General features: G+C 50.9%; 9 protein-coding genes across 9 annotated transcripts; 7 read left to right on the forward strand and 2 right to left on the reverse strand.

Moving 5' to 3' along the window:
• Nucleotides 1-4687: 4687 nt before the first annotated feature.
• On the forward strand, nucleotides 4688-7288 carry Laccase-0 (Laccase; the record flags this gene model as incomplete). The annotated part of the gene is made up of 6 exons (XM_032019955.1): nucleotides 4688-5524; nucleotides 5582-5671; nucleotides 5730-6560; nucleotides 6608-6804; nucleotides 6863-7053; nucleotides 7110-7288. 6 exons carry the CDS (start codon nucleotides 4688-4690, stop codon nucleotides 7286-7288), a joined length of 2325 nt encoding a protein of 774 aa, XP_031882935.1.
• Nucleotides 7289-7497: 209 nt separating this feature from the next.
• ausC-4 (FAD-binding monooxygenase ausC) lies at nucleotides 7498-9417 on the reverse strand (the record flags this gene model as incomplete). Its single annotated transcript, XM_032019954.1, has 1 exon — nucleotides 7498-9417. The coding sequence occupies one exon, from the start codon at nucleotides 9415-9417 to the stop codon at nucleotides 7498-7500; it is 1920 nt and encodes a 639-aa protein (XP_031882934.1).
• A 950-nt stretch (nucleotides 9418-10367) lies between these two features.
• Nucleotides 10368-11578, forward strand: CGGC5_v000967 (Uncharacterized protein; the record flags this gene model as incomplete). The annotated part of the gene is made up of 5 exons (XM_066150750.1): nucleotides 10368-10449; nucleotides 10603-10711; nucleotides 10763-10907; nucleotides 10956-11494; nucleotides 11569-11578. 5 exons carry the CDS (start codon nucleotides 10368-10370, stop codon nucleotides 11576-11578), a joined length of 885 nt encoding a protein of 294 aa, XP_066009994.1.
• Nucleotides 11579-12998: 1420 nt separating this feature from the next.
• Nucleotides 12999-13987, forward strand: CGGC5_v000968 (uncharacterized protein; the record flags this gene model as incomplete). Its single annotated transcript, XM_032019952.1, has 4 exons — nucleotides 12999-13211; nucleotides 13293-13421; nucleotides 13486-13589; nucleotides 13648-13987. The coding sequence occupies 4 exons, from the start codon at nucleotides 12999-13001 to the stop codon at nucleotides 13985-13987; spliced, it is 786 nt and encodes a 261-aa protein (XP_031882932.1).
• Nucleotides 13988-14617: 630 nt separating this feature from the next.
• Nucleotides 14618-15452, forward strand: tropE-4 (Short-chain dehydrogenase/reductase tropE; the record flags this gene model as incomplete). The annotated part of the gene is made up of 2 exons (XM_032019951.1): nucleotides 14618-14648; nucleotides 14728-15452. The coding sequence occupies 2 exons, from the start codon at nucleotides 14618-14620 to the stop codon at nucleotides 15450-15452; spliced, it is 756 nt and encodes a 251-aa protein (XP_031882939.1).
• A 58-nt stretch (nucleotides 15453-15510) lies between these two features.
• CGGC5_v000970 (uncharacterized protein) lies at nucleotides 15511-16963 on the reverse strand (the record flags this gene model as incomplete). Its single annotated transcript, XM_032019950.1, has 6 exons — nucleotides 15511-15886; nucleotides 15947-15973; nucleotides 16027-16095; nucleotides 16156-16414; nucleotides 16470-16701; nucleotides 16763-16963. The coding sequence occupies 6 exons, from the start codon at nucleotides 16961-16963 to the stop codon at nucleotides 15511-15513; spliced, it is 1164 nt and encodes a 387-aa protein (XP_031882938.1).
• A 2512-nt stretch (nucleotides 16964-19475) lies between these two features.
• Nucleotides 19476-20897, forward strand: orsC-4 (Tyrosinase-like protein orsC; the record flags this gene model as incomplete). Its single annotated transcript, XM_032019949.1, has 5 exons — nucleotides 19476-19687; nucleotides 19759-19921; nucleotides 19976-20062; nucleotides 20116-20303; nucleotides 20366-20897. The coding sequence occupies 5 exons, from the start codon at nucleotides 19476-19478 to the stop codon at nucleotides 20895-20897; spliced, it is 1182 nt and encodes a 393-aa protein (XP_031882937.1).
• A 336-nt stretch (nucleotides 20898-21233) lies between these two features.
• On the forward strand, nucleotides 21234-22965 carry CGGC5_v000972 (Heterokaryon incompatibility protein 6, OR allele; the record flags this gene model as incomplete). The annotated part of the gene is made up of 2 exons (XM_066150751.1): nucleotides 21234-22865; nucleotides 22945-22965. 2 exons carry the CDS (start codon nucleotides 21234-21236, stop codon nucleotides 22963-22965), a joined length of 1653 nt encoding a protein of 550 aa, XP_066009650.1.
• A 1772-nt stretch (nucleotides 22966-24737) lies between these two features.
• On the forward strand, nucleotides 24738-25431 carry CGGC5_v000973 (uncharacterized protein; the record flags this gene model as incomplete). Its single annotated transcript, XM_032019946.2, has 2 exons — nucleotides 24738-25152; nucleotides 25205-25431. 2 exons carry the CDS (start codon nucleotides 24738-24740, stop codon nucleotides 25429-25431), a joined length of 642 nt encoding a protein of 213 aa, XP_031882808.2.
• Between the last annotated feature and the right edge of the window lie 260 nt (nucleotides 25432-25691).

Consider the following 25691-nt stretch of genomic DNA (forward strand, 5'->3'; position numbering starts at 1 on the left):
GGCACACTTCTCCTAGTCAAATGAGGTTGGCTGTCTCTACAAGATCAATCTGAGAGGAAGAGCTCTTGGGTTTGTGGCATCGATGCGTCGGTAAGGAATATTGATGTTCATGCTGCCAAGATCAAGGTCATACACGTGATTAGAATTCAGCAGCCCGCCTGTTTTAGTGGATATGCATATCTGCAGCCAATGGTCTCACATTTCTCACATCATGTCGTCCGTAGGCCCAACTACCCCGCCCTGTACGTGCCCGAGATTTTGTCCAGCTCCCCGTTCTACGTTCACGCATACTCATACACTTACCTTCGGCCAGAAAAAAAGCTTGAGCCATGTCCAGCTACACGTATCGGCCAATCGACCCAAATTCCAACACCATACGCCTTGTCCGCTTGTTTCAGGGCCACCAGTATGACGAGCCGCTCTGCTGTGAGCTATTTGAGGCACCGCTTCCGGACGAGAGAGACGATACCTACGACGCGCTTTCTTACTATTGGGGAAATCCACTACCGACTGCAAAGATTGTGGTCAATGGTCAGGAAATGCCTGTCAGAGAAAACCTGCGCGATGCGCTTTTACATCTGAGGAACCCCAATACGGATCGAATTCTCTGGGCAGACGCATCGTGCATCAATCAGCAAGATGATCTTGAGCGCAACCAGCAAGTTTTGAAGATGGGTTCAATCTACCAACGGGCTTGGGAGGTTGTCGTATGGTTTGGGAAGACAAACTACGGGATCGATCTACTGTTTGAGACCATACGAGATTTAGACGAGATATTTCGACAATATCCAAAGCCACCGGACGATGCCGAACACTTGAACCTATGGATTGACGAGGGTCTTCCGTTCGCGTCTTTTAGGAAAAGCCTCAGTCCAAACTTGTACGAAATTAGACAGCGGGCATTGAACGAATTGCTCAACCGATCCTGGTTTCGCAGAATCTGGGTCGTCCAAGAAGCCGCCTACGCATCTGTGGCGACCATTCAGTGCTCTTGGACCTCTGTTCCCACAAGGACATTCTGTATAATGCCATTTATCATGGAGGTGGGTGTAGACGCTGGTACGCAACCCTTACTTGACGTCCTTCCTGGTCCACTGAAGCAGAATTCATGGTGGAACAACGACCGAAGTCTCGGCACTATTCTGACGAAGTTTTGGGGGCGCGAGTCATCTGACCCACGCGATCAAATCTTCGCTTTACTTGGTTTATCGAACGACCTGTCAAAGGATGGACGTTCTCTCCAACCGGATTATACAATCGAGATCTGGGAAGCTATCCAGAGAACGGTGTACTTTCTGTGTCTCAGAAAAATTCCAGATTCTAATTCGTGTCGGAATATGCCGCGCTGGAACCTAGAGGAGTTCCGCGAGAAGCTCCCTTCTCTACAATATGGCATCTTCAGCGATGATGAACACATGCCGTTTTGGAGACAACTCGTTCACAAGAAAGTTCATTCCGATATCAGCCAGATAAAAACTTCAGGCTTTTTGGATCAGCTTCTTTCTTCACAACTAGAAGGGACGAAGGACTGGAGCTTCAGCGATAGTGAAGACATGCCACTTTTCCGACAACTGAATCACAACACGCTTCATTTCGATGCCAACCAGAAATTCTCTACGGAGTTTTTGAATTGGCTTCCACTTGAGAATCTTATTTCAAAACGCAAGCATATTGATGAAATCCGGGTAGTGCTCGAACGCAAAGATCTGGATGCCAATCATGCCAGACGTGCTTTGAATTTTGCAACAGCTTTCTGTCGGCCAGATGTCGTCCATGAACTATTCGCCAGAGAAAACGCAGATAGGATGTATCGTCGGAAAGATATTCGGCTCGCTCTTAAATTCAGCGTCAAATTCGGTCATTGTCAGCTGCTGAACGTTATCCTCTCAGCGGTGGGTCACTCCCGGGAACTTCTGCCACATAAGGAGTTGATTGGACTTCTCCAGTACGCAGCCCAGTATGGTAATACAGCTGCTATCAAAATGCTCATCGAAAATGGGGTTCATCCTGACGCAACCTGCAGCTTTGGGGACAGAACAGCTCTGATGGTGGCAACCGAGAACAAGCACGTTGAGGCTGTGGAGTTGCTTGTCCAAAGAGGGGCTGATGTCAATTACAAAGATAAATCCGTGTTCTGGGAGCTCTATTTAGCAGGGCAAAGACAAATATGGAGGCTGCGAGTACGTCTGTCAGTAAAAATAGGAGCTAACATAATAATTTCCGCTCGCATGCGGCATAACTACGAATTGAATGTATCGGTGGCGCGATCGTAGGATGGCCCCTGACAGAAAATTGAAATGCTGGAGCTTTTGGTGAACTGACTATAGGATATGGACCCAAAGGACCATTACGGTGGGACGAGTTTAGGTCCATCTACTTTGAGAGCGAGCTTGGTCGTGAAGGTAGTCTCGGGAATAAATGCTACGAAAGCTAGCCCCAAAGAGAGAAAGAAATTGGCACAATAGGAGTTATTCGTAAAGTAAGTCCTGGACGGGTTGTGAAAATTGAGGTTCTGCGGCTAACGCAGGGACGTTATGCAACCGTTGAAGCTACTCCCAAGCCGTTCTCGTTTATTCAACAATGAACCCTTGGGATGCTTGCAAGCCGCACCCTTGGAGCGGCAGCCTTCGGTAAAGAGAAACGCAGGCTTCTGGTTGAATGAGACGGTATGGGAACAGGTGCAGTCCCGAAGAAAGGCACAAGTAGGAAACATGCAAGTGTAATCGGCCTGGTCCGGATTCCCGAAGCCGTATCTGTGTTGACAAGCGAGGTAGCCAGCAGCACAGACCTTGCGTGCCTCCAGAGACTGAAATTCGCCATGCATCTCGATTACGGGTGATACCAGGGAACCGCCCAAAACGTCGGCGACGGGAGAAGCAACTGCAATGGCAGCGGCCGAGATGAGAAGGGCTTTGACTAAAATGGTAATAGATCTATGGCGTATGAGCGTGGGAATAGCAGAAAACCAAGTAATGTCGAAACGAAGGCGAGTACTGCTGACTGTGATCATTGAAATCGAGGAGTATCTGAGACGCTTTTATAATCGAGATAGATCACAATATTCGCCAGAGAAAGCTACTGCTTCTATGCTCAGCGTCCGCGAGGTGTGATCCTGTGTATTGTGGCTGCACGTCCATGCGGAGACATCAAATTTCGAATTTCATGCCAACTTGGTTTCTTGCCGCTGGATCCAGTATGTTAAATGAGTCTCCCACCGTCCTACAATAAGGCTGACTCTCAAAATAGCGATAGAAAGCCCAAATATCTCAAGAACTCTTGACGATATGGATTTTTGGCTTTAATCGTCGTCGAAGCCACGGAATATCGTAGCGCAACTCCATTGGGGTTACCAAACATTAACTTCTTACACCCACATGATGCGAAGGCTTCAAATCTCATCTGCTCGCGTCGTATTTGCTCCGAGCTCGTCTTGCCTCGCATGTCAAGTTTCTACATTGTTTCGACTTTGAACCATCAGTAATAACGGCCTCATGGGACACGTCGGAGTTCAGCGGACAGCGAATGAAGACGAAGACAAGCTGACAACTCAACTCCTGGTACTCCCTTCAAAAAGACAAGACAATCATGTTGCCATGCGCGACGTTGTTTGCGCCGAAAGATGTGGGCATCAAAAAGGGTGCCGCGGGTTGAAATCGCATCTTAAAAAGACCAAATGAGGCACTCGCTCCGCGAAGGTTGCACCAAGAGGCCAACAGGCATTTGGTGGCAAGTGCGGGCTGTAGTGACCGGTTCATGTATTTCTACCTATGTCTATATGCAGCGATTATTGACTGTTGAAGAGCAATTCATAACGGCAATACAATTGATATTCTCAATTAGTCGAAAACTCAGTTCAATGCTTTCTGTTGACGAACATGCGCTGATAAAAACAACTCGGGCTCTGGTAGGCCTGCGGGCAAACACCGTGCGAGTGAAACATCCCCAGGAAGACACGGGGAAGGGATGAAACCAGCGCCAGATTGGCAGGCGGTTTAGTGGCTGTTGGTGGTCAGATTTGCGCCCCGGGCTGCAGATCACGGAGACAATGACCCCTGTAACTCTCCGCGCGGAAGAGCATACTTGAACTTCATTAAAGCATTTAAGCAGTGGCCGCTGAGAAAGCATATCGAGAACTGCGCCGGACGATCAAAGAGTCCGAGACGTTCATGCCAACTTATCCCTGAGTTTCCTCTGACAGAAACTCAAATGTATCGGCACAATCGGGCGTTCATTTCACACAAAGTTTCATGCTTCAGACACATCGAAATTTCCAGACCGTCAAGCTCACAAAAGGGGAGTTGCAGAAAACGGGTTGCTAAGCGCCCAGGCTCATTTCCCGATTCCGCCTAGCAGACGTCTCAGCGTTCCATCGCCCCTTATCAGCCGAGCGTCTTACGACTCGGATATAAGCAAAAAGAGAGGATCCCTTCATCGTTGAGTGGACACTTTTTTTCTACTTATCCGGCCTTTGCCCCTTTTACCACGTGTTTCTGCGTCTCCCTGCGTTTCCCGTTAACAATCGTTCGAAAAGTCGATGGCGACCTCCCATCGCATGTAGACCTGAGCGCCTGCTGCTGGTCCCGTTCCATTTCGCGCAATCCGGCCTTGACATTCCCATTCTTTGTAAATTTGCAAGCAATCTTGTTTTCGTTCCTTCTTTATATCCTTGTACATTACCACCACCGCCATGAGCTCCGGACTAGTCCCGCGGGACGGGACGCGCGAGCATGAGCCCATGCTGGGGGGCCGATCGTCCGTGGATTCCGACGTGGAGAGCCGACCGAGCGACACCCTCCTGTCCAGCTCCGCCGACTTCGATGAGAAAGCGGCCTACAGACGCCCTGCGGGGAGGAGGTCGTTCAAGTGGATTCTGGGCCTCACTTGCCTGTCGATGCTATTGCTCTTCGGTCTCATCTTCCTTCAGTTTTTCAACGTACAGAGCAAGGCGGCGCCGCCGGAAGAGGCCCACGGTGAGGAGGACAACCACGCCGGCGAGCAGCAACAGCAGGATGAGCCCATCCCGACGCCCGAGCCGGAGCCCGTGGCAGAAGTCACGCCGACGATCGTCGTGACAACGAGCTTGGTCCCCACGCAGACGCCTGAGGTCAAGTTGACGCCTGAACAGCAGTTCGACTTGAAAACTGGATTTGCGGTATCTAACGCGACGACGCTACGCGAATATGTTTTCAACATTACCAGGCAGTCGCACTCACCTGATGGATTCGAGAAATCGATGATCTTAATCAACGGACAGTCCCCCGGGCCACTCATTGAGGCAAACACTGGCGACACAGTCCGCGTAACCGTCAACAACCAGATGCTACAAGAAAGCACGACCATTCATTGGCACGGTATTGACCAGAGGAACACACCTTGGATGGATGGTGTTCATGGCGTGACCCAATGCGCGATTCCTCCTGGCCAAGGCTTCACCTATGAGTTTAATCTCACTGACCAACGAGGGACGTTTTGGTGGCATGCCCATGTCACCGTTCAGGTCACTGATGGACTATTTGGACCCTTGGTATGAACCGTCACATGAATCTATACCACTCAGGGCTATGAGCTAATCCATGACCAGATCATTCATGACCCGGATGAGAAGATTCCGGCAGTTGATGATGACAAGATTCTCATGGTTGGTGACTTGTTCCATGAGTACGGAGGAAACGTAAGCCCACCAACCCACCTCTCACTCATGAACGACCTGGGTCTCACATGAATCACAGCTCCTCAATCAATACTTGAGTGCCACACCTCCCTGGGCACCTACAAAGCCTGGCAGAGAGCCTCCGCCAGACAACGTCATCATCAACGGAAAGAACACCTTCAACTGCTCCAGCATCGCCGAGCACAGCGCAGGCACCGAGAAGGCCAGCGACAAGGGTAGTGGCGAACACAACATGGCGGACATGGACATGACCGACATGAAGGACCACGACGGCCACAAGATGGGAGGCCACAGCTCAAAGCGAGACGATTCATCCAAGTGCACATGGGGCACCTTGCACAACACGCGCGTGAAGAGCGGATCCAAGTCTCGTCTTCGTCTCATCAACCACGGCACGTCAACCCCGATCTTTGTCACGGTCGACAACCACACCATGGAAATTGTCGAAATTGATGGAGTCGAGGTCAACCCCATCGCCACCACCCGTGTGTACATGAACCCTGGCCAGCGCTACTCCGTTATCGTCAACGCCAACCAGACCGCTGGCAACTACCTCATTCGTGCGGACGCCGCTGTCAGGTGTTTCCACATGTCGCACAAGAACCATAAGTCCGGCATGCACGGTGCTCCGTTCGGGGCCACCGCAATCTTGTCGTACGACGAGACGGACATTAGCGTCCCGCCGATGGGCCAGGCCTGGAATCTGAAGGCCACTTCGAGCCCTGGCATTGGTAAGGAGCCTTGGGGCAGCCACTGCGAAGACTTGCCCTTCAACTTGCCCAAGCCGACGAGGAAGAGGACTGCGTACATTCCTGGAGACAGGAACTTCCACTACTTCACCTTCCGACAGGACAAGGTTGGGGATGTCGTGCGCACTCACGTCAATGATGTAAGTCACCATACATGGAAACTGCGAACAGCGACTGACATTAGTAGACCCTCTTCACGCCACTTAAGGATGACGCGACCTTGTGGAAGGTCATGGGCCAGGACATGTCGCTGGAAAACCTGAACTCACCGACCCCGAAGTTGGACTTTGGCAAAGATCAATTTGTTCTGTATTCCAAGGATGACAAGGCGGCCCAGATCGTGGTCAATTCTGATGCTATGATGGTTCACCCTTGGCACTTGCAGTAAGTCAAGTCTTCTGGGATCTATCGATCGCGATGATTGTAGCTAACACACCAATAGCGGCCAAAACTTCCAAATCGTTGGCTGGGGTCACGGCTTGTTCGGACAGAGTGGAACGACGTGGAATTTTGACAACCCCATGCGGCGAGACACCGTCACCATCCCTGGGTTTTCGCACATTGTCATACGCATCCTGGCAGATAACCCTGGTGTCTGGGCGTTCCATTGCCATTACCTCTGGCACGCTGAAGGTAAGTTTTATGATCATCGTTGGTCCCAAGTAATAGTTGCTAACTCGTATCCGTAGCTGGCATGTTCGTCTCTATTGCGCAGAGAATGGGCGAGCTTGGGACTTTGCTGGGTTCACTTGATGCTGCTGGCAATGCCGAAGCCATCAAGAAGAAGTTCTGCCCCACGCCGAATCCTCCAGCAGCGCCAGCAACGTCAACGCAAACAGCCAATCCGATCCAAGTCGGACGAGCATGAGAAGTCGTTGGGGTGATGTAAGCATATGACTGTGAACAAAGATAGAGGTACATATTGGACTACATGCATAGCGAAAAGATGTAAAGATTCATCGATACAGCCATCGAGCTCAGACAAAATCATCTACTCTAACCGTGCCGGAAAATTGAATGCAAAGACTTTGTCTAAAGGTAGATCTACTGATCTACTCCAGTCTATGTGGCTTCTACTCAGCCTCGAACAGCGAAGCCCTCCAGACCACCATCAATCCATTTGTCAACAGCCTCCTCAAATGCCACTGTGCCCAGACTCCATCCCACTGTAGGTCCCTTCTTGTTCTCGGGGTTCTTTGGCTTGGTCGGGTCTCTGTAATCCGTAAAATATGTGGGAGTGCAAGATGCCACAGTAGCATACCACGGGCTGTATGGCTTCAGACTCTCGGTGTAGCGTTGTTCTGCCTCCTTGCTGACTTCCACCTCAAGCCGGCTAGCATCAGTAGCCTGCTCCACCGCCGTCTTCGCGATGTGCGCAACCGTCTTTGCTGCGATGGTAAGCGGGTATGTCGTGTTCGCCGAGCCCGTGGCGCCCTTAGCTGTGTAGAACAGTAGGTTGGGAAAGTCGTGGGTGGCGACGCCGAAGAACGTTGCAAAGTCATCCGCTTTCCACTTGTCCGTCAAGCTGCGGCCATCGCGACCTCGGATGGGCGTGTCGAGGACCTGGGCAGGGTCTCCATCTACACCAGTCGTGGTTGCAAAGCCAGTAGCCAGCACGAGCACATCGACTTCATACTCTTTGGCCGATTCGCCCTTTCCAACTAAGATACCACCGTCGGTATAACCGGAGATGCCCTGGCCGTCGGTGTCGACAAGCGTGACGTTGGGGCGGTTGAAGGATTTCAGGTAGTCTTGATGGAAAGTCGGACGCTTGCACCAGCCAGGGTACCAGGCCTTGAGCTTCTCAGCCACCTCCGGGTCGTCCACCTCGTGGTCGACGTGCTTCCGGAGATCAGTCGCAATTCCTGCATCTAGCTCCATCATTCGCTTCAGATGCTCCGGGACCTTGGCGGGCGTGATATCCTTCGCTCGGGGGCTGCCAATAAGTCCAGAGAATTGACGTGCACGGCTCCAGCCATCCTTGAGCAGATCATTTGCGGGAACCGCCTCGGGGTGATCGTTGAGGTACTTGTTCAAGTTCCTCATTCTCTGAGCCTGCCATCCCGGGCCTCCAGCAACCTTTGACCAGCTCTCGGTAGTCGTCTCCACCTGCTGTCTTGGGCCGCAATAAGATGGGGTTCGCTGAAAGACGTAGAGTTGCTTTGCCCACTTGGCTAGTTCGGGGACCGCCTGGACTGCTGTAGCTCCGGTGCCGATGATGCCGACTCTCTTGTCTCGTAAGTTCACCAAGTCGGGCTTGGACTGGGATCCGCCGGTGTATGCATAATTCCAACGAGCCGTGTGGAAGATTTCGCGATTATTCATGAACCCCTCGAGGCCGGGAGCGTCAGGCGCGCTTGGGGAATAGAAGAGACCGCCAGCAGGCATAAGGAACTGAACACGAACGACAAAGTCGCCGCTCAGATCCTGGTGGTTCGGTCCCAAGTCGCGGCTCAGCTTGACATTCCATCGCTTCTGAGTTTCATCCCAGTCTGCGCTTCTTGCTTTGGTGCAGAACATGCCTTGAATGCCGAACTTCTCGGCAATACCCTCTACATTTTGACGAATCTCTTCGCCTTTGGAGTAGCGGTGCTTGGGCACGAATCCTGTTTCCTCGAGGAGCGGCAGGTAACAGTACCCTTCAACATCGCAGGTCAACCCCGGGTAACGGTTCCAGTACCATGTGCCTCCGAAACCGCCGGCCCCATCCACGATGACGATTTCAGACGCCTTGAAGCCGGCAGCGATCAGATGATAGGCGAACAAGATGCCGTTATGACCTGCGCCGAGGATTAGAAAGCGAATCTCACACCCGTCTCGCAATGGCGGGGTTTGCTTTGCGAGGTTGTCGTAATCGGCCCACGGGTCTTGGTCGAGGTTGTTCATGAGGGCGGTGCTTCTGAATTTGAGGCGGCCACCTTGTCCGGCCGAGATGGCGTTGAATCTTTTCTCGCGCTCGGCTTCATACTTGCTCGCAATCGCGTCGATAGCAGCCATCTTGACAGATTTTCTGGGGTTTCAGGAAAGGGTAATGTTGTAGCGTTTAAGGATGGTGAATGAATGGCTCCTGTTTAGCCAGGTATTGAAGTAATTGATAATGAACTAGACTTCAACATTTCAACATGCAATTGAGCTCGCAGTGTTTTATATGTGCTTTTTCATCGCCAGTTTGATTACTCTTAGGAAGCTCCGGGACCTTGACATGAAGGCGAAACCTTCCTGACATGGACTTTGAACATGGTTCATGATCACCACTTTCAAGGGCTCTCGACTTCCACGTCAACGAAACAGACCTGAGCCACTTGCCTCGCGCAAAATGACGGAATTGCCTGGAAAACCCGAAGTTTTATGGAGCGGTTCGTCGTCGTCGGAGTTTCGTTTGCTGGCCTGCCAATCAAGCATGATGAAATGCCGAGAGGGGTACCCACTTCCGAATAACACGATACCATCTGTGCACGATGATTTCCTTTGAATTGCGCCTCCAGGCGGCAAACTGCGAAGAAAAAAGTTAGAAGGGAAGAAAGGGGTTTCCTTTGAACATCGGCTTTCGCATTTGGTTCTTAATGTCGTGATTCGTGAGTTGAGTAATCAATTGATTACTATACAGAAGTTGAAGGCTTCTGAGGTATAAGAAAGAGTCTCAATCCTTCTCAGTCACTTCGTCGTCTCAATTGTTTGCATTCTCTCAGGATGAGTGGTCCCTCGGACAGTGTTTCTAGCGTGGCATCCTCACCCTGGGCCACCACTCCCTCAACCTACACAGACCATGTCGGAACGAGAGCAAATTATACCTAGAATTCAAATCAGAATTTTGCCATCGAAATTCGTCCCACTTGGGGCTTCAATTGAGTGGTTTTCGCGAGAGACCATAGACAGATAATGTCAAGAATTGACCCCGGCGCTCGCGGGCTTTATCCGGACTGGAGCGGCGCCGTTGTCCTATCACAATGTCCATGCTGCCGCACGTGTTATTGATACTAGGACCGGTCCCGCACGCCCGCGATCCTTCCGGTTTGACCGGACGTTACTGTATAAATACCACCGGTTAAATTCTTGACATTGGCAATTTCTAAAGGAAAAGCTCCCATGTTGTCGTCTTTTCCCCAGGTCCACGGGTGCCCAAGACTCAAAATGTCGTCTTTCTCCAAAGTTGCTGCAGTTTTGTGTACTTTGACTTTTCAGTTGCCCAAGTATTCGCGGCTCGTCAACCTTACGATGTGAGGAAGATTATCGACGCTTTTCGTCACCCGCACGATGACCTCACCATCCTCTGCGCTCATAGAGGGTTGAAGTGAGATTCACCGCAGAGAAACCGAGAAAATGACGTACTAATACTCTCCAGATGGAACGGGACTACCGAAAACTCTCGGGATGCTTACTTCCGAGCCACCGAAGCCGGGTTGGAATGCATTGAGACGGATATTCACCTCTCACTAGATGGCCACCTGCCCATGATCCACGATGGCGGGCTTGGCCGTACAACAGACGTTGGTGAGCAGACGGGACAGCCAGCATACAACCCATTCACTGGTTAGGGGTATAATCCGCTTGTCAGCGAGCACAACTTCACGGGCTTCATCGAGAACCTTCACCTCCGAGACGAGCAGGGTAGAGTCCACGTGGAGACAGTTCCTACGCTGCCTGAGATGGTTCACAGCATCTACGAAACTGGAGCCAACGTCGTGCTGCAGCTTGACTTCAAGGATCAAGCTGCAGTTGAGCCGGCGTATTGGGCTTTGAAGAATCTCACAAACCGTGCTGGGGTACATGCGAACGAGTGGTGCATCTACAAGTTGCAAGCAAAGTGGTGGAAGAACCCTGCGGAATTTGAGGCGTTGGAATGGGTTCAGGATGCGTTTGCTTCTGGCATTCAGCTTGCTTACATCCCCGTCTACAACCCTGAAGATGAAGCCTCATGGGATACTCTTACCTCACTTAAGGAGTTTGCCTCAACGAATTACACGATCAGCGCCGAGATTGAGGTGTATTCGACCGGTGCTCCTCTGCAGCCCCTTCAGGACTATATTGTTCATAATGGAACGGAACAAGACACCTTCAGAACATCTGGGATTTTGTGAGTTTGTCTCGTAGAGGGCGCATATAGATGGGCCCGAATGAACTAACGGAGCTCTGGTTACGCCGCTGGAGACCTGGTTGATTTCATCACCTCAGACCTTACGCGATTCGACACGGAGAATTACACTATCCCTGACGATATTTACACCAACAACTCGGTATTTGTCTTCCAGGAAAACAAGGCACCAGCACTTCTCGACTCACTTGTGGGAAACAAGTCGCTCGATGGTCATGACTACCGATCTGACTTCGACTGAATTATCAAGCAAGGCTTCCAGTGGGTCATTACTGACATTGCCGATGTCTGGGATGCCGAACTGCGCGCTCAGGGAAAGCGCAACACAGGTTACTTATTGAATGGCAGTGAAAATGATAGGACGAATGGTTGGTATCGTCGAAAACACACCCGCGAGTTCTCTAGGATCTAAGAATGATGGATTTACGAGAAATGGTGGAGGGTTCTGAAGACTTCCTTAATAGGAGACTGGTCTACCTAGTTTTTCCATTCGTTTGATTGCCTCTTGGTGTCATGGAGGGCACTTGTGGCCATTGGCTGCATGTAAAGATATTCTTAAATGGTCTTGTTTTTTTAACAAAATTGATGTCAATATGGTGGGGGCTCTTTAAAACTACTGTTGTCAAACAGATCTCTCATGTTCAAAGCCTTATCAGGGGAGGTCACAGCTTTCAGGCATTGCAGTTGGAGTAGTTGGGCAGACCTTCTGCTATAGTTAGCAATATCGCGCTGTAATTGGCTTCCTAGCCGAATTGCCCCACTGTTTCAAACAAATACAGTGTCAACAACGAGATCCCGCAGTTGCCGACGGGATCATCATGTTCATCTGACGCGCTCCCTTCCTGTCATTGAGTGCAGATGAACCAGCCATACAACCTCAAGTATGCCCAACTTCCGACGAAAATCATGTCATCAATGCAGATCTTCGAAATTAGCTTGTGATCGGAAGCAGCCACGGTGCTCCCGGTGCGAGCGCCGAAGCTGGCCATGTCGCTACTCCCCCGTGTCGAAGACTCCACGGCCTCAAGCCGATAAGCCCCAGCAAGGCCAGGAACCTTTCTTACACACGCCTGGACATGTCTCTGGAGAGACTGCATTGGATGATCCGATTGTCGCGCCGACAGGCACATTCAATCCAGCGGAACTCAGCCGCCCACAAGTAGCCAGCGTGTTTGAGAACGTCGCCGCTACCGATGATATCCAAGATTTCGGGTGGACAGCTGAGTTGAATGATAACACTCCTTGGACTGGTGATGCCTTCTCCAACTACACGAACATTCCCTCGGCAGCACCGAACATCAGTATCAATCCAGATCTTGTGACCGATCTCATCGCCGACATCAACACCGAAATATCCAGGAGGGCAAATTTCGAGCCCTCCATGCTTGTGGATAACAGCCTTCTGCTCCGACCGCGAAAATGGCGAAGCATAGAGTCTTCTATGACATCCAGGATGATGCGAGGAGATATTCTAACATATCCCGAAATGCTGATCAACGGCCTCAATCTGCCCCCCTTCATCAGTCCGCCATGCTGCGGCGACGAACGACAGTGCCAAGAGTCCGGGTCTCATCAATGCCTCCCGCAACCTTTGGTAGCATGCGCAAGCATCATTCGAATGTGGCAAGCAAACAGCCCCGACAACAAGGCATTCATATGGAGGACCATCTACATGGAGCAACAGAAGCTCCTTCACGAAGTAAGTTGCCTTTAGCGTTCTTGCAATGACTATTAGCATCTGCATACTTGTCACTAGTCGCTAATTCCGGTGCCTTTAAAGCATGAGTCTTACGAAAAGGAGACTCTGATAGCTGCTGTCCAGGCTGCTGTTTTATACACCATACTTCACATTGAAGAAGTCGCGTCGATTCCAAAACATTATGTTAGATCTCTTCTCATCACCGTGGGTGTAAGTCTCTCTCTTCAACTGATCGTCACTCATGTTGTCACTAACGCTTAAGATGAACGCGCAGACCATGACGTTCTCGATGATGAACGTCCGAGATATGGATTATTGTCACCAAACCGACGAGGTTCCTAGTCGGCATGAGTGGATATGCAACCAAAGCATGTGGAGGTGAGAAGCCCCTTGCATTCGGACTTGTTGTTTCCCACTAACAGACACGTTCTGTCAGAGTGACATCCTTCTCCTATGCACTGAATGAACTTCTCCACATCGCAAAAATCCCTTCTTCTGGCAATGGTGGCGGGCCATGCCGAAGAGTACACCTTCCCAGCACCCGCAGCCTTTGGACGGCCAAGTCAAATCTTGAGTGGCAGCGCCAATACGCGAAGCAGCTTTCTAAACGACAACTCCGAGACTGTTACAGGATTGCGCACCTTCGGGAGTATTCCAAATATTCAGGAGACTCCTCGGCAGGAAGGAGCTGGGCGACTGACCTTGATGATTGGTGCCTGGATCACGATGAGTTGGGCACGCTTATCTGGATGGCCACAAAGCTAGACCCCGTGTAAGGGTCTCACTTCCACTCTTCAAATGACATGTTGAGACATATACTGTCTTGACAACGCAGTTGAAAGTGACTATGGTGAACAGGCGGAAGATTCATGTTTGCGGCACGGTAATGTGAATGGCGCGGAGACAAACATTCCTAATCCAGTAAGTCCGGAGTCCAGGCCGGCATTCGGAGCTTGGTCCGGGCATAAGGACGGCAACGACGTCATAGAACAAACGTCTCTGAACGGTTCTGGCAACGGCAAAGCAAATTAATATCAAAATCATTGATTGGTCAAGTCGGCCTTTTCGCACTTAGATTTTCCGACGCACGTAAAGTGGCTGACGTTAGAAGGACGCCTGGCCTACGTAGGAGGGCTTTTGATTCGTTCCCAAAGTCCATGATTACCGCTTGATGCTAGGTCAGGAACGCGCGGAGTTAAGCTTAATCGTTGGTCCGAAGCCGCTATGTATTACGATCAGGACGACGGTTTTAGGTTTTACGGTCTCCATGGCGAGCAAAACGAAGCATAAATACAGAAGAATCTCGCTCAAAGTCCTTATTTGATTTCAAGACTTTCAATCAGGCCTCCACTACAAGTAACCTCAACTTGGCAATAAACCTAAAAACAAAAACGCTCAGCGAAACCATGGCGCCCAAGAAAATCATCCTGATTACTGGTTCGTAGCACCGCGATTCTCTGGCTTGTAGACTAAGTAGCCATGCACTTTTCTGGACCATATGTTGACAATCACACAGGTGCTAATCAAGGCATTGGCTTCCAAAGCGCCGCAACAATTGCCGCCGCTTCAGCCGACTATCATGTCATCATTGGCTCCAGAAACCCGGAACGGGGTGCTAAGGCTCTCGAGGAACTCCAGGCCAAAAACCCCGTCGGCACTCTCAGCTTGCTCGTCCTCGACATCACTTCAGATGAGTCCATTAAAGCAGCATCAGAGAAGGTTGCCGCAGACTTTGGCGTGCTGGATGTCCTCATCAACAACGCCGGCATGATTGTCACGAATCCCAAAGACCGCCGTTCGGAGCTTGTCGAGACCTTCAATACCAACGCAGCGTCGCCAGTCATACTCACAGAGGCTCTGATACCTCTCTTGAAGAAATCGAACGATGCTCGCATAATCAATGTGTCGACAAGTCTGTCTTCGCTGTCGGAACGGACAGACCCTACCTCTGAGTACTATATGGTCAGGAGCGAAGCGTACCGCATCTCCAAGGCGGCGTTGAACATGGCTACGGCTCACATCATTTTTGACAACAGAAGCTGGGGAGCGAAGGTATGGGCGTATTGCCCGGGATATGTAGTGACGAACCTGACCGGCGAAGAGGACCGCCAGACCAGACTTGACCAGGGCGCCGATGACCCGAAGACTAGCGCCCAGGGGCTACTGGAGATTGTCGAAGGAAAAAGAGACGGCGAGGTTGGCAAGTTCATAGGTAGAAACGGGTTACAGATTGAATGGTAGATAGTTGGCGGCAATAAGACTTTTACTACTGTACCAAAGCCCATACTGGCTCAGCACCTCATCGCTGAACTGAAATTTCTGTTGTTCTCATAATTCCTGCGTTACTCTTATCCTCTCTCAGAATCATCTCTTCACTGCCAGACCCGGAGCCCCTTCCACCATGCTTCTCGTAGACAGTGTCATGAATGTTACCGACGGCAGCTTTGTGAGCATCCGGGGATCCAGCAAAAGGGCGGTCCTGCAACTCATACTCCGCTTGACTGTTGTGTTCTCTGTATCCGCGTCGCCGCATTGATGAATTGGTCCCTGTCGGTCGTCGGTTTTCGTATAGTTCTCCATGATAACGGTCGCTCGATGAAATCTTGAGGGCGTGGCCGACTAGGGGCTTCAGGGATGGGGCACACGCGGCGATGATACCAAGGTTGAGTTGGAGACTGTGCAAGTCAGCACGAAGTATCTACCTGGATATATTTGAAAGACACGGCAGTACTTACAACTCCCAGAATTGAATGCTTTGGTAGCTTTGGCACAGTCAGTGATGGTTGTTCTTTCCAGCGCGACTTGGATCACTTACAAGGTCTTGTCTTGGTCCTTTCCGTAGGCGATCTGGTAGATTGACTTGATAACTCCCATAGCAACAGCACTACTTTATGTCAGCTTACTTGATAAGATTCCGTCATTTGGTACGAAACCATCAGCTTACAAGTATCCAAGACTCAGCACAACCACTAAATAGATTCTTGTCCGAAGTTTCATCTGCAGAGTCCAGATGATCGTAACCGGTAGCGTTGCGAAGCAGACGTCGGTGAAGATATTGAAAGCTGTGTTAATAAGCCCGAACTTGATGAAGAGCGTGATTGGGTAGCACTTTGGCTGGATAACTTTGTTCCAGTATCCCTCCAGAGGCTGACAATAGAAGAAGAAAGTCATCCATGCCATGATGCTGTAGGCTGAGACAAATACTAAGGATTCTGGTCAGGTACCGAGTTGGAACATAGATCTGAGCTGGCAACATACCAATCAATGCCCACAAGGAGCGAGAGTACCAGACACTACGACTCAGTCGAAGTAGCGAGAGACCAATCGAGACTTTCAGGAGAGCCAGACCCGCAATCGAAGAGATGATAGATTGAAAGAAGCTCGATTTCCTCATGATGAGCATGTCTTCTGCGGCGATAGTGATCGTGTGTTTCCCGAGACCATGGAAGGATTGTACCGAAAAGATTGTCATGCCTGCAACGGCACACAGCTATTCTCAGGTCAATCAGACTACCTGTTATGGACAGTCATCCGAATCATGTCAGACTCACCACAGAAGCCACAACAACATAATCATCTCTCCCCATGAGCTTGACAACGAACATCCGGGTATACACTCGAAGGGCGACAAAAAGGAGGGCAAGCGCATGAAATCCACCAGTAACGCCCAGGATCATGGCCGTATTGCTCTCCGCGGCCCACTCGGGGTCGATCGGCTTCGGCGGCGTGGCCGGTGGTGGATTCGAGGACATGATGGCCAAGGAAGTAGCGCATATGCGCCAATCAATCTAGCAGTAAATACACATGCAAAAACAAAGTTCAAGACCAATGACTAGCGGAGAGCATGACACGAGGTAATGAGCTGATTATATGTTCACTACCTGACTGCGATCGTTTATTCTGCGACCAACGAGAGGAATCACAACTGTGCAGACAACGTTGCAGAACAACTTGATTAGCCTGTTGCTAACCGAGTGGTGGGGGAGGCTGCTACCGATTTGGCCGCAGGATTTGTGCCGCAGGGAGCCTCATGCGATCACATACGTCCCGTCCCTGGTTTCCGCAGACAACGGAATTTTCGAATTCTGGTTGCAGAGACCGTTTCACAGTCCACCTTCTTTGACGGAAAGAAGTCTCATAGGAACGGTTCACCGATGTGGCCAGGGGCAGCATCATGCTTCCTGCAGGCGACTGCATTGAGAAAACGATTCCCGGTGGGATGGAAATATTTAAGCCAATCAACAGACCTGCGGCGTGACTAAAAAGGGTGCGCTGCGTGCCACAGTATTCTCGGAGCTTTCGCCTCCTGTATGGGGGTTGATTTGGTGTGTGCTGGTCGTTTTCCATGCCGGAGAACAGATCAGGCACGGGTGAAAACTGACGACATGAAAGCAGTTCGTACGCGCTTCTAGTCCATTTTATTTATCGGAGGTGTCAAAACTTGCGTCAAAAACCTTGAACATTTTGCTTATTGCCCAAGTAGACCACTCGGTATTTCCAGAGATTCCGGTGTTGCCAATGCAGGTTTGTACTGAGCGCAGTGATGCTATCGGCCACAACACGACACCAAGTCAAAACTTGGAAAGCCATGGATACAAATCATTTCACTTACCAAGAGAGTCTAATTCCTTCATTTCGTCTGGCAACTTTGCCTCCTTGGCTGCAGTATCTCATCGGTCACTCAATGACGAACTGAGAATAATGACCGAGACTAATCCATGTCAGCCAAGTACAGGTTCTTGCGCGTTGAGATCCGAGCCTGTCGCAATGAACGTTCTAGACAATGGAACTTCGGACTTTCGGCCCCCTTAAAAGCACGATTTGCCATCGCCAGCCACACATGACAACCATGATGAGGAGGTTTGACTTGGCAAGTAGGCAAAGAAGCATACGAGGACCATATTCTCCACCGATTCGTCCATATTAGGCAAGTCAAGCCAAATTGTGGTGATCCCTTCCCATATCCTTACATCTCTGCAAAACATTTATGCTTGTGATTGTCTTGTGGATAGTAGGCATTTAGCCAGGGTCACAGCGACAACGTCTTGGAAGCCAGGGGTAACAAGAGAAAAAAGCAAAAACATTCGTCGACGTTCTTCATTGCCCAGAGGCCGTAGCCGCAGCCACTCGACCCTGGCATATTCTCTGCAGAGACCCATGCCGTGGTGGTGTGATGCGGGCCGACGTAGGGCATGTTACCCGTCCCCTCCACTGATGCTAGCAGACGTTGGGTGACAGCTGGTGGAGCTCCTGCATGGCTTGGCGGGATGGAACCAACACAATGTCACATTTCAAACGAGATGGACGCCGACTTTGTCATTCTCGCTTCCCCTCCTTCAAATTTCCGTCGGGTTGGCGTTCCCCGAAGAGGTTCGACGAGCTGGCTAGCAATGTGCTGCGCCGTAGCGAGCGACGAGCGGCGGAGGAAACCACGCGGCCTGCGGCACACAATCCTTCTACGCCCCCAAGTGACACACATCAAAAGCGTGCAGCGTCCACGGCAATCTTGCCCACAGCGCGGAAGTTGGCTCGGTACTTGGTAAGGTTCATTGTCGTGAGCAAGTTTGTGGAGACTGTTTGCTTGTCAAGAAATTCTTTAGTTTAGACTCATACATAAGGTTGCGGATACTCCTGATGTAGGGCTGAATGATAGACTTCTATCACCCATGGTCTGCCAGTGTCTCCTCAAAAATCATCTGTCCAAGCGTCCTGGGAATGCCTGCTTCTCGCAGACGTCCATCCCATTCACTGAATGGTCATTCGTTCGGATCTTGTCCTCACAGTCTCCACCAGCCGGCCGCGCGGGCTCTTGACCATGGTTCAAGGATCTTAGCCAGGACGATTTTCCCGTCTGGGATGTCACCACCGAGAGGCCGAGAGGCTCGAGCCTCCCCCCTCATATGAGCTCTACTAACCTCTCCCACATGCAGACTGTTGACCAACAACTGAGTAACTACCCGGAGCTTAGGTAGCAAAAGGTGGCGATGGACTCGTTCGCCAAGCTAAGCTATTGCCAGCAATATTGAAATTAAATTCGGCAGCGATGAAGCGGCACTTTCTTATTACGCCCTCACATTGTATATAGAGGTCCTTTCGAAGTGCCCCATTGCCACGTTTTTGCGTTCCTTTTTCTCACCCTCCCTCCTCATGCCCGCTTCCCTCTGCAGATCTTTTCCTGTCTTTTCCTGACGCTGCCGTGTTTTTCGTGCATACAGAGGCCCCTTTCATCAAAGTTCTAGCAACTCCTCTCCAAAGACACACAGCATGCACGCCGCCAAGCTCCTAGCTGCACTCGGCTTATCGGCCTTGGCTTTCGGCGCGCCCCTCGAAACGCCTCTCCAGGCTCGTGACGCTGGAGATGTCCTCGCAGAGCTGCAGGCTCAGGCTATGGAAAACCTGAAGACAGCCGAGGCCAACGGGACTTTATCTAAGCGTGGAAGCTGCAACCTGATGAATGCTCAAGTGCGCAGAGACTGGTGAGTTTCCGCCCAAGACGGTCCACTTTGCGACTATGTATGTGAGCTTACAAGTTACCTTGGATTAACAGGGCCGCTTTCTCCGCACAAGAGCGTAAGGAGTACATCAGTGCGGTTCAGTGCATGTTGACTTCGCCGTCGAAGTCAGACCCTTCTTTCGCCCCAGGCGCCCGCAACAGATATGACGACTTTGTTGCCGTTCATATCAACCAGACTCGCACCATCCATGGCACTGTATGTTGACTATCTATATGAGATCAGGTCCAACAACTAATTTTACAATTTCAGGGTAACTTCTTGACCTGGCACAGGTACTTTACTTGGGCTTACGAGAATGCTTTGAAGACTGAATGTGGCTACAAGGGCGCCCAGCCTGTAAGTCGATGACACTCGAGATTCCATGCTTTTTAGCTAACAAGACAATGTAGTACTGGAACTGGTTCGCCAATACCGATGACCCTCGCAAGTCTCCAGTATATGATGGAAGCGACACCAGCTTGAGTGGTGATGGCGAATACGTCCCTCATAACGGCAGCGTCAGCCGTGCTCCCAACGGGAACATCGAAGTTCCCTCCGGATATGGAGGCGGTTGTGTCATGAGCGGCCCGCTCGTCAAGTAAGACCTCACTTCTTCAACACTCAATACCAGACAAGGAGCAAATTCTAACAATGCGATAGCATGACCGTCCATCTTGGTCCCGTCTCCCCAGGCATGGATGGCCTCGAAGTCAACCCTAATGGCCCCATGGAGTACAACCCTCGCTGTCTTCGCCGCGATCTTAGCGCCTATTCCGCATCCACGTGGATGACGACGGACAATCTTGTCAACGTGACTATGGGTCAGGCCTCTGAGAACATCTCGACATTCCAGAATGAGTTGCAGGGCCGCTTCGGTGATGGTTTCCTCGGAATGCATGCCGCTGGTCACTTCGTTGCAAACGGAGACGCCAGCGACCTCTACTCCTCACCCACCGATCCCACGTTTTTCCTTCATCACGCCATGGTTGACCGCGTCTACTGGCTCTGGCAAGCGATGCACCTGTGGGAGGCGTTTGAGATCGCCGGTACCATCACCATCCAAAACCTGCCCCCTAGCCGTGATGCTACCAAGGATGACCTGGTCCTCATGGGTGTCCTTGCTGAGGATCGTCCTATCAAGGACCTTCTGAACACTATTGATGGCACTCCCTTCTGCTATATCTATGCATAAAGTCGGCATCACTGCCACTTGAGGGTATGGACATTAAAATAATTGCACATTTTATCAAATAAAAATAACATTATTCTATTGTAATACTGAGTAGAAGACTATTCCAAATGCCATGACGCATGCTCAGTTTGTTGACGCCCGTGATCTTAATCCCTAACAAGTTCCCATAGCCAGTCCTTTGGAATGCCTGTTCGTGCATGCAACCAGTCTCATTTGTTGAAAACCCCGTTCAGTCATCATTATCAATCACGTGTTCATGCAGTCCTACCTGGGTCATCATGTCCACTCAGATGCGGGGAGCACTCGCGACTCCGATTGATCACAATACGTTCAAAAATGGAGACGAAATCGCTCTACGAAGCACTCGACCCGGAAGACAAGCAGATCCGACTAATCAGAGTCGATTCGGGCCTTGAAACAGCGCAGATCACAGTCACTCTCGAAATCGCGAGTCTTAAGGACGAGCCGTCGTTTGCGGCGCTATCATACGTTTGGGGCGACCCAACTATCACTGAAGAGATCTCAGTCAACGGCCACACGAGCCGCGTCACGAACAATCTGGCCGCCGCATTGCGCCACATATTCAAGCAACAGGAAGTCATTACTAACGCTCAACAGCAGCAATTAGGGCGTACTGTGCAGCCTATCTCACGCCTCTGGGCCGATGCACTCTGTATTAATCAGAATGACATCGAGGAACGCAACCAGCAAGTGGCCATGATGGGCGAGCTCTACTTCTCGGCATCTGTTGTTCTGTCATGGCTGTCTTCCGTGGACGGCGATCTGCCCTTCACCTTCCAGACGCTCGACAGCATATTTCGCGAAGTTGAGATTGAGAACAGTGGCGAATTTGAAGCTGTGGTTTCTCGTCCACAATGGGTGGGTAAGTATGCTGTCTTCGCCCGGCCACGGATGGACGATTGGGTACGTGGTTTCAAGAACTTGGCTGAGCTACCGTACTGGAGACGAGTCTGGATCTTCCAGGAGGTGGTCTTATCGAAAAACCTCTTCTATCTCTTCCCGTCAGGCGCAATACATCGAAAAATACTTGAAAAGAGCGTTCGCTATCTATTACGCTTAGCTGAGGCATCGCCAACACTGGACAACAAAGGATTCGAGGTCGCATTGGCGATGCTACGGATGTACACGCCGGACTTCAGCTGGTTACTGTCCAAGGCATCCGCTGCGAGTTCCTCTGGACTGACCCGAGTAAACAATAACGTTGCAGCTCGGATCGAGACCTCCGCGTCTGGTTTTATCCACGATGCAACGAACCCGAGAGATCATGTTTATGGCATGCTCGGGGTGGCCGCATTGGACATATATCCCGATTACAAGAAGAGTCTGGTTGGGGTTCTGGAAGACTACGTGCGAGCCGTCATTCTCGAAAGAGAAGCCCAACCGGAAGAATGCTATCTTGCTTTCCTGAGCCGGGTACCGAGAGGCCTTCGGCAGCGTGTCGGACTATGGGACGTGCCAACCTGGGCGCCTTGCCACGGAGTCGAGTATCGATCACGACCCAGAGAGCACAACTTTACAGCTAGGGGCCTATCTTTTAGTCGTACGCCAACTAAAACTAGCTCGAGTAGCAAAATTACGTCTGAGGGGCACCTGAGGCTCCTTGGATGCCGTGTTCAATCTATCACCAGGATAATCGACGCACCAGACAATATCCCAAATGATCAGGCAGGCCGTCTTCTACGTCTCTTTGATGACCTGTTACAGCGACTCGGCGACACCTACGTAACAGGAATATCGACAGTACAAGCTCTCGCACAAACGCTGTTCCGCGAAACGGAAGGAGAAATGGACATTCAGCCACTTTTGGCCCGCGTAAGAAGATACGACGATGGCGTTCCGCCTAAAGGCACGCTCTTGGAACAAGACGATCGATGGACCACAAACTCAAAGCAACTTGGCTCAATACCGCAAAGTAGCTTTCCTACTCTGCGAAAGCACCTAGAGCGCGTTAGTTTCCGGGTGCCAGCAGGAAAGACGGAAGTTGGCGGTGCGTCAGGGATGGAAGAATTGCTGAAGGACTTTGCAGGAAATTGGTGGCCACTTCTAGAGACGCATCTGAAAGTATTCCAGGAGACAATGTTGTTCGAAACGGGTGATGGATATCTTGGGCTCGGGCCTGGGGAGCTGGATCTGGGTGATTTGATTTGCGTTCTTGATGGATGCCTATCACCCATGGTGCTAAGGAAAGCCGGAAAAGTTAGTAATGACCTCACCTATTGCATAGTCGGCCCTTGCACTGTGCCTGGTCTTATGCAAGGGGAAATCAAAGGTCTTCTGGAGGCAGGGGTGACAACAGTTGCCATGTTTGACTTGTGTTGATGATATCTACAGTGGGCGTGAGGTTGTCGCTCTAGCACAGGAAAAATAGGCAATCTCCTTGGATAAACCTCATCCAGCACGGCTGAGTACATTTCGTAATAAAAATATAGTTTTATAAATGGAATGAAACACTCAATTAGCACAACATTGAACTGTGATAGTGACTCAGGCTTTCCTCCCGCAACTGAGATAGTAATCTCGATAAAAAGTAGGCAACCATGGCCCGACCATAATCAAACTTACATCGGCTCAGCGTCCTGAGGGCTCTCATGAACGCTAGAAGATAAGACCATCAGAACAATGATGATGCTGCGAGAACTCCACGTGCGCACAAGCAGAACAATTCTCGTAGATTGGATCTCACGCCTCTAAACATTATTTGCACCTTCAGTGGCTTCTTCAAAGTTGCTTCAAGTGAAACATAGACATCACCAAGTTTGTTTCTGGCAGCTGTCAAAGACGCCATGCAGAGGCCGACTCTAGCCTGTAATCAGAGTGCACTGATGCCGGGCGCTAAGTTAGAATCATGGAACCGCTGACCGGTACATGCTATCCAGCTCAGGACTTCTGTTGGATTCGGATTTCAAAGAGGACGACCAAGTACAATGGTTTAGAAAAGAAAGACGCTTTTCCCAGTGAGATCTATCAGGCTTTAGATCAATTATTTAATCGGTATAAGAGACAGGCAACATCGAGCATTAACAATGAACCAAATGAATGCAGTATTGCAAGATTGGGATTCCACTCAGCCTGCAGGCATGATTTTGGTTGGTTGCCAGACCGAACTGATGGTCTTTGCTCGGTAACCATAGTGACTCGAAGGTCCCTGAAGAAAAAGACACTGGGGAATCGCAGTTTGATAGCTGCAAGAGCGGCAAGTTGGGCCAAGAATCCAGGGCAATCCCAGTTGATGCCGATGCGTCTGCACGCAACCAAGGCGATGAAGATGACCGGCAGGCCTCCAGGAGAAGAGCCGATAAATGAGGCGCAGCAAGATGATGATGAAGTGAGAGGCCTAAGAAAACCTGGAAATCCCCACTTTAGGCTTCACCGTTTCAATCGTGAACTCTTCAGCCGTCCATCTAGGCGTGTAGCCAAGCGCCCAGAACACCAAGAGCAGAAGCCCAGCTCACTGCTGACGCCGTCGAAGAGCCACCGCGGTATCGATCGCACCCAATAAACCCCGAGTTGGTACCTGCGCATGACCCCTGCAAGGTGACCTGGTCAGTGGATCGAGCGGTTCGCTGTTCTCTGTTCTGACAATCCACAAATGACTCCGTTGTGGACCCCCTTTTTTCCAAGCTTCCCAGCCTCTTTTTATCCACAGCTTTCGCCGCCGCCGACACGCGCAATTCCCCAGATGACGTTCGACGAAGAATTCCACATGCAGACATGACAGGTTCCATTTGAGCCATCGGAGACATCAATTGTCGACAGCTAGAACCTTGTTCACCTCACTCACCGGCCTTTGAACATGAGCACGCCCTGTCTCACTTCATAATGGGCGGAGTCATACTGAGCCCTTCCGCAATGCCGGCGTCGACCGGGCTGTCTGAGGCTCCCGCGCCGACGCCCGCCGGCGACATCAACTTTGGACGATTATTGCAACGCGATGAAGACACGGCGCAGATTCTCATCACGCAAACCGTCACCCGATCGTGGACTACCTACGTCACCGTCGAAACCCTCCACGGCGGCCTCCCAGCAGAACCGACCGCCCGGTCGTCATCAGGCCTCTCCGGGAAGCAGCTCGGCATCATCCTCGGGTCCGTGCTCGGAGGAGTCTTGATTCTCAGCCTCATCGGCTGCTATTTCCTCTGCAGAAGATGGAAGTACTGGCATAAAGGCCGCATCCCTAGATCGCACACAACATCACCTTACGCCCGGACAAAACCGAAGTTCCGGTTCGGCCTAAGTACTTCTCCCATATTCAACAGCCTTCTTGAGGTTTCACTAACGTCCAGTAGCTTCTTCACGCCTGAATCTGGCATCTGTATTTACTCCTGGTACCCGCCAGAACCCTCGTTCTCGTTCAACCTCGCCGTCTTCCCTTTCTTCGGCTCCTCCCGTGCCTCCGCCCGCGAAGCCACCTCCCGCTTATTCTGGCGGCTTCAAGGGCTGGTTCGGAGGCGGTGCAAAGCCGGATGAGAAGAGAGGTGGAGGAAGCTCCGTCACGAGCAGCAGCGTCTCTTAAAGAAACGGAGATACAGAGGCAGGCCCGCCTGGAAATTGGTCAACTGGGCGGCAGCATAGATTCTCATGGTAAGTTTTGGCTCTGTGGTGCAACAGCATGGCCATCATTCTGACCAACCCCGACGCGAAAACAGAAGCGACAAATGATTTATGTAAACGTATTATGGAGTTCGGGTTAAGATCTCGGTTATAACGAAAAGAATTCTCAAGACGCATCAACTTCATCTGTTTCATCGCATTACATTACCCAGAAAGAGTTCG

Source organism: Colletotrichum fructicola (assembly GCF_000319635.2).
Source record: "Colletotrichum fructicola Nara gc5 chromosome Unknown KSG_Nara_v1_contig01, whole genome shotgun sequence".
In the NCBI taxonomy this organism is placed as follows: domain Eukaryota; kingdom Fungi; phylum Ascomycota; class Sordariomycetes; order Glomerellales; family Glomerellaceae; genus Colletotrichum; species Colletotrichum fructicola.